This window comes from Lactuca saligna, chromosome 9 (genome assembly GCF_052625555.1).
Source record: "Lactuca saligna cultivar CGN05327 chromosome 9, ASM5262555v1, whole genome shotgun sequence".
Classification (NCBI taxonomy): Eukaryota; Viridiplantae; Streptophyta; class Magnoliopsida; order Asterales; family Asteraceae; genus Lactuca; species Lactuca saligna.
The window spans coordinates 23,106,556-23,114,442 of NC_136425.1; the positions used below are offsets into that span (position 1 = coordinate 23,106,556).

Consider the following 7,887-nt stretch of genomic DNA (forward strand, 5'->3'; position numbering starts at 1 on the left):
AGCGTTCGTCTATACGGTACTAAATCCATAGCTACCAAGGTTTATCTATACAGTACTAAATCCATAGCTACCAGCGTTCGTCTATACGGTACTAAATCCATAGCTACCACGGTTTATCTATACAGTACTAAATTCATAGCTACCGAGGTTTATCTTTCGTCTCATCCTCAAACTTATCCTTCATCACACACCAACTAGTTCGTCTACCCATGTTCTACCCAACATATTTGTAGATATAAAATACATATGCAGTTTAACTCATTTAAAACCTATATAAAACATCCATTCCACGCTTATCTCAAACAAACAACAATATATAAACACATAACACGTATTCCGTAGCAAATACTTAATATTTGTGTGTTAGAAGAAAGTTACCACACACTCACACCAAACATTTACTTAATACATTCAAACAATACTTTTATTAAAATCGTTTTTATGAAAGGGACTATACACCCACGCATATAAACAACTTTATATTGTACACATAGCACGTATTTCATAGCAAATACTTAATATTTATGTGTTAGAAGAAAGTGACCACACACTCACACATATAAACAACAATATACTTAATACATTCAAACAATACTTGTATTATTATCGAGTTTATGAAAGGGACTATACACTCACTTGATCAGAAGATGATCGGACAGCACTACGGCTTGTAGAAGTAGTATTCTTCGGTGAAACCGGGATCACTTCACACACCTAGTTTCTCGCGGGCAAAGCTTCGGCTCGGAAACTCTTTTCTTCTCGGGATCTTTGGGCTTCGGGACTTGCTTCGGGTCTCGGGGTTGATATCGGGGCTTCGGGGGGTTAAAATAGGGCATAGAGGGTGTATCGGGAGTGGGAGAGAAGGGATGGAGCAACCATAGTCGGCTGGCCCTTCAAATCTATTTATAGGGAAATTTGGCCCTTGCCACGTCGTGGGATCCTTTTGCCACGTCGTGGGATCCTTTTGCCACATCGTGGGCTTGATCGTCACTGCATGCATCATCCCAAGTTGCATATGGGGGACTCCCGGAGCTGTCAGGAGACTTTCCACGTCGTGGCACTGCTTGCCACGTCGTGGTCTCTGACAGTTTTGGGGTTTCGCACCCTGAACTTCAGAAATTCGTAACTTTCGCATACGAACTCCGTTTTCGACGTTTTTTATATCGACGCGAATGTGAGATTATGCTCTACAACTCTCGTTTACACTCCATTGGCTAATTTTGACTTTATTTTTAATATATTATAAGTATATTCCTTATATATTATCTATAGTAGGCCGAGACAGGAAAACTCCGTTCGAAATTCATAACTCCTTCAACTGAACTCCGTTTTCGTCTGTCTTTTTATCGTTGGACTACTATCGAATAAATCTTCAACTCTTGTTTAGATCACTAAGGATAGATATCTATCTACCTTAAGTTCATTATTTACGTCGCACTGGGTCGCGCAGGGTTATGTGGTTCTATCACGAAACTTCGACAGGTCATAACTTCTTCGTTATAACTCGGATTTTGGCGTTCTTTATATGCACGGAAACCTTGTGACATATACCACAACTTGGTTAAGATTAATCCTTCCAAATAATATTTCATCAAAAAGTCATTTTTGATGCTTATCGTCTCTAATTTGACTACCCCGATCTACGGGCGTTACATCTATAGGAGCAATTTCACTGAAAACCTGAGATTTATACAATAATGGAAAAGATCAGTATTAACCTTTAAAAATTGAATTTATTTTATAAAAGTAAAGCATAAAGTGAATGGTAGCTAACTTGAGTTTGAAGTAATTCGATTTACTCAACTTGGCACTCAATAGCATACACACTTTTTAGTTTAGGGTCATCTGAAATTATAACAAATTCAAAATTTTGTTCGTGTGTGTGGATGAGAAAGGGTAAATTCGTAATTTATATAACTGTTAATCCTAAGGTCCCTTTGTGAATAGTTTTGCTGTCAAAGAGAAACAAATAGCCACTGATAACTTCATTTTATTTACTTGCTTTTATAGTTTTTTTTTTAGCACATTTCATTCGCATTTTAGTTAATTTCCATGCATATTTTCCTTTTTGTTATTTTTATGACCATTTCGGGTACTTTCTAGTTTCTTGAGCATTATTGCAGATTTTTTTGGAGACTAGCGGAGCGGGACTTTTGGGAGGTGATTGGACTTGAAGAGCAATGGGGATTTCGTGCTTGATCGCTGTGGAGGTGATTCATGGAGTGGGCTTGTCAATTGCTTGAAGGTGTGGAAGTGTTGAGTTTTAAATTTGAAAGGGCACGAGAGAATTCTTGGGTGTGCAAGATCGATATTTAGGAGTTTGCGGAAGTTTTGAGTGATGTGGAAAGACAAATTGGGCTCAAATTGAAGAAATATTGAAGAAAAATGGGCTAGAAGTTGATTGGACTCGAATTGGGCCAATGGATTAGCTGTGGGGGCCCAAGACTTGAAGAAGCCCAAAAACCCGTCAGAGCCCGCGGCTCACGTGGATTCCTGACAAGGGCAAATTCGGGATTTTACCTAGGGCTCTATATTGGGAAGGTTGGTATGCCTCTTCAGCCTTTACATCCGATTTGGAGGCTTTCTCTCTAGAGTTTAGAGCACTTTTGAAGGCCAAGAACACCTCAAGAATTACATGCTCCATGGTGGTGAAAGCAATTGACTTCTCTTGGATTTGATGACTTTTTGGTTCTTAATGCTAGTTGACTTTCACTAATTACATGCTATTTGGATTAGTGACTTTGACTAAGGAAATTGTTATGAGCTTCTCTAGCCATTTCAACAATTAGGAAAAGTCTAGGTAATCTCAAGCTCCTTGGATTACTATAGCCAAATTAAGGATTTAAATTAAAGTATTGCACCATTGGATTCTAATGATATGTTCATCAAAAGTCAAAGTGAGGAAACTTTAAGTCAACCATCTCTCCCTTATTGATTTTACATCAAACCCTTATTTTTCTTGAAATTGTCTATTTAAATCATAGTTAATTCTAGTTTGTTTCAAGTATTTCAAAACACCAAAACCCCCCATTTTATTGTTATTGTTATTTTACAAGTATTTTTACAAAGAGATTTTTCATAGAGTTATAAATTGAACCAATCTCCGTGGATTCAACCCCTTTACCACTATACACTATTTTAGTGTGAAATATTTAGGGTTATTATTTTTGTTGACCTCGACAACCACCAGCCACTTGTATAAGCATGTAATCAATAAGGTAACCACAAAATATCAGTTTGAATACTTAGCAAGAAAGTGTAATAAATGATATTTGATATGCTTTTTGAAGTTTCCAATACTCCAGAGCATAAATGTATGTGAATCATCATCAAATTTGACGCTCACTTTGTTTCATAGATTTCTTTTTTCATTTTTCTTTTGTGGTAAAAGAGTTTGCATTTGAGGTTAGATATTTAACAAATCTTATAGCCGAAACCAATGTTTTCAAATTTTGGTGTGTTGATGAAAAGGGGTAAATTCGTAATTATTACTTGAAAACTTAGATTTCTTTCATATGTAAATTGTTGTTCTTCACTTCGCTATGTAAATGATATATAAATAATTAAAGAAACTCAAAATGAAAAAAAAAAAAAAGATGAAAAGTAAACGGAAAACTCGACTTACAAATACCACGGGACTGTTAGTTGACATATATCTGGAGAGAGATCTCGGACCAAGTTGTTGCTTCTGAATCCTTTGAGTCAAGGGAATCATATAATTTGGTCAACATCTGATAATCAAAATTTTACAGAATTAAGTTGAGGACTACCCAAATCAACCATTTTGCATAACCAGGTCATAATTTTCTTTTCTCAAGCCTCAATGTAACTGAAAATAACATGCTATAGTGTGGTTAAGCTTATACTTACTTTCCTAGAAGTCTCAGTAAGTAGCCAGCAAGAACAACATTGTTGAGTAATTCTTGTCCAATGACCCTAGAAAAAAAAGCACCAAAATGTATAGTTTCACATACATAGAAGTCTCAGTAAGTAGCCAGCAAGAACAACATTGTTGAGTAATTCTTGTCCAATGACCCTAGAAAAAAAAAAGCACCAAAATATATAGTTGCACATACATGGAAGAAGACCAAAATGAGGGCAAATCAGGTGAGTGAGTCCTTTATAACTGATTTATCTAGGGTTATTCACAACTTCCATCACAACCTGATACTACAAACAAATCTATAAGCAAGAATTCATGAGAAAGGGGATCTAACTTATTGTAAAAGATTACCATTAAAACCTTTGAATTGCTTCAAGTCTCGAGTACAATGAACAACAGTGAGAGTACAAACATGAATCTCCACAATTACACATATAGTTTTTAAGAGACGGAGGATGCTCCTTTTTATTTTTGTGTCCTGTGTCTATTGCAAGAAATAGAAACAAAGATAGATGCTGCAATTGAAATTTGTAAAATGATAAAAGAAGACAATCGTAGACATACTTGTATATGAGATATTTTTTTATGCCTTGTTCAAGCATATCTGAAACCTAGTGGATGAATAATCCCCATTACATATCGATTATTGAAGAGTTACACCCTCAGCTCTTAACTACAATGTGGAGCAATCACTCATTTGTATATGCTTCCTTGGAGCTATATAGCTTAAAATTTTGCTTGTATTTCTTCAAGAACTTTCTAATTTTAGAACTGAATAGGTTTTTCCTTCCATATTATAATAGCGGAGGTGGAGGTGTAGAAAAATGAGACAAATATGTGATGAGTAGAGAATCCCCAATATTCAAAATCGAAATAACAGTAAAATAGCTCTTCCATACCTCGTAGCCTGCGTCTGCCCCTGACTCTACTAATTGCAGCGAGCATCGGCGCTGAAGCTGGTGAGCTCTCCTGGTTGGGATGATGATGACGTCGTCTCTTCTCCTAAGCACAGACAGTAGAGAAAGAGAATATAACTTGAATGTTAGAGAGTCATTGAATAAAGTGAAATAGTGAGAAAAAAACTTTATACAAGAAACAGGAGTCGACCTCAGGTGAAAGAAATAAAAAAAAAAAACGCAAGAAAGTGATGAATTAGAGACCCTATCTATGATTTATGGTTGTGGTGGTTGATACTGGTGCTGCCGAGGCCGTTGATTCCTCCGTGTCTAATACGAATGCTCGTAGGGTTGTGGTTGCCGACATTGACAGCGATCAAAGAGTGAAGGTGGAGGAAGAAGCAACCGATGGAGACGTCGATTAGAGGATGGAAGGATCGGGAACTAAAAGTGTTAACTGTAAGGCGATGTAGGAATAAGGCAAAAAAGAAACGATAGAGAATAATACAGAGAGATCATAGAATGGGAAGCGGTGGGGAACATTAAGAAAAGTGTGTATCGGCAGTGGATAGTTTGAGAAGATAACACCTGGCCATTACACTATGCAGTATAATTATCAAAAAGAAAAAAAAAAATCAGCCAATCAATGGAAAAGAAATAAAAAATATATATATAAAATAAAATAAAATATAAAAAAATGGTCCAATAAGATCAAAGACTTCTTCAATATATTTATATAATAATAATAATAATAATGAAAAACACGAAAAAAAAAAAAACATAGCCAAAACAAATTTGAGTTTAGTGAACAGCCCATCTAATGAACATCTTCTTAAGCCTTGAACCCTAGATTTAACAAGTAACAACTAATAACCAAAGATTCAAGCCTAAAGATGAGCGATGAAATTTGAAAAGTAATAAACACCTGTGGATGTCACTGAAGATCAAAATAAGATGATGGCTTCGAGTTTGGGTTCAGATTCTTCCACTTCCTCCGACGTTCCCCAATTTCATCACACCCCTTCTTACTGGTAATGCCCTCCCTAAAATCGATCAACATGCTCAGTGAGTTTTATGAACATCATCTTCTTGGACGAATTTGTCGTTTCTACCGCCTTGTACTTCATTAAATCCGCGATTTTTATTGCGAGTATTATAATTATTTTTTAAGCTTAAATGATCATTTGCATATGCCCTAATCAGCATGATTCACTATTGCGAATTGGAAGTTTTAGTAGCTGAACTTAAGACACAATTGACATCATCGTGTCAAGAACAAAGTTTTGATCTGGTAATCTCTTTTTGTTAATCATGGTTCCGCGTCTCAGTAATTGCAAGATTTGAGGCATGAAGTTTTGATTAAGATTGAATTTCCACGATTTAAAACTAATACTTTAAGTTCAAAATGGAAATTGACATTGAATCTGTTGCTACTTATAGCATCAAAGACTCTGTTAGAGGATTCATATGAATATATGAGTTGATCATTAGCTTGTTTTGATGTTTCATTATTTAAAAAGTGGGGTTTTGAGCTTAGATTTTGTGTTTGAATTTGGTTGTAGCGAAGAAAATGTGTATTTGCTCTGCAAGAAACTATGTGCAGATAAAGTAGCTGATGTATCAGATCTCTTTGTTGTCTTCATTTCCAATGAGAATAAACATGTATGTTTTCTCCTTTGTTTATGATAATATTACAAAACGTTTTTATACATGCTCAAATATGGATAACTTTTGATTAATTATCATAATGCAGGTTCCATTGTGGCATCAGAAAGCTAGCCATAGAGCTGATGGGGTAATTCTATGGGATTACCATGTAATTTGCATTCAGGTAATGCCTTTGAACTTTCACTCAACAATGCATTTATTCAATTGAAATTATATAGAAATCTTAAACCATTTATTACTGAATTTTGAAATTGTTAATGCTTTAACAGAGAAGAAAAGAAGGAAAGTCCATGGATTTAGTATGGGATTTGGATTCATCTCTTCCATTTCCATCAACTCTATCATCATATATATCAGAGAGTATAAGGCCATCTTTCGAGCTATTTTCTGAATTTCAGAGGTAAAAAACTTGGGTATTAAATTGCTGATATATTCCTTATAAATTTTGGTAAAAATGATAAATTAATCCATGATCACAGGGTTTTCCGTATAGTCCATGCTCCTATATTTCTCCGTTATTTTGCCTCTGATAGAAGACACATGAAGGATTCTCAAGGAAACTGGATGGCTAATCCACCTGAATATGAAGTCATAGTAGCTGAAGGTATAAAATATAATTTTTTTTACTAATATCAAACTCATTATTGTGTGCTAACATGAAATTTTAACTATTTTCTTTTTGGTTGTTTGTTGTTGCAGATGGAAATGTGCACAACCTAAATGAGTACATTGAAATGTCAACAAAAGATGTGTTGAAAGATTTAGGTGAAGACAAGATTCATGCGGTTTTTACCAAGCAATTTGGGTTATTAGTAGGTGAGAGCCAATTGGAGCAATTCTTCTCTTCCATTTCGCAGTAATTGGCATGTTTTTTTTACTTAATTTTGCAGATTATTCCATTTACACCACACCAAAACTACACTTTTTTTATGCTTATATTACATGTATGTGAGTGAATTAGTTTTGTTGTAAATCACTTAACAAAAATGAGTTTTTATCTTGGTAGCAGTTCTGACTTGTTAGCGACGTTAGCTAATAATGAATGTGCAAATTGCAGGGAATAGCAACGTACTTTACTCTTGCTACCAATGTGGACAATATTTCCTTTTTACCCATAATAGCAACATATTTGTAATTATTTTACCCATAATAACAATGTATTTACATTTATTTACGGATTATATATATATATATATATATATATATATATATATATATATATATATATATATATATATATATATATATATAGGCAGGCAAGCATGCAAATTGAGAATACTACAAGGTTGAGAATGTGAGAACATGTCACAGCCTCTAAAAGTTAGGAACTGTGAGGAACACCCGAAGTTAAGGATATCATTGTCAACTGTCATTTTTCTTATTACCCTACATTATATACGAAAGTCAAATGAGATCTAAAGTAAAAATCATCTCACCATC

The 7,887-nt window shown here is 34.8% G+C and overlaps 1 protein-coding gene across 1 annotated transcript; it reads left to right on the forward strand.

Annotated features, from left to right (window-relative positions):
• The first annotated feature begins 5,561 nt into the window (after positions 1–5,561).
• Positions 5,562–7,420, forward strand: LOC145014339 (amino-terminal glutamine amidohydrolase). The gene is made up of 6 exons (XM_078972722.1): positions 5,562–5,810; positions 6,342–6,441; positions 6,533–6,610; positions 6,717–6,847; positions 6,927–7,051; positions 7,147–7,420. Exons 1-6 carry the CDS (start codon positions 5,734–5,736, stop codon positions 7,305–7,307), a joined length of 672 nt encoding a protein of 223 aa, XP_078828848.1. The 5' UTR covers positions 5,562–5,733; the 3' UTR covers positions 7,308–7,420.
• Positions 7,421–7,887: the final 467 nt, after the last annotated feature.

Bases quoted from the DNA above. Each gene is read 5' to 3' on its own strand.
- LOC145014339 (XM_078972722.1), top strand. From the start codon at position 5,734: ATGATGGCTTCGAGTTTGGGTTCAGATTCTTCCACTTCCTCCGACGTT. The intron at 6,442-6,532 runs GTATGTTTTCTC...ATCATAATGCAG, and splicing joins TTTCCAATGAGAATAAACAT to GTTCCATTGTGGCATCAGAA. The intron at 7,052-7,146 runs GTATAAAATATA...TTGTTGTTGCAG, and splicing joins TGAAGTCATAGTAGCTGAAG to ATGGAAATGTGCACAACCTA.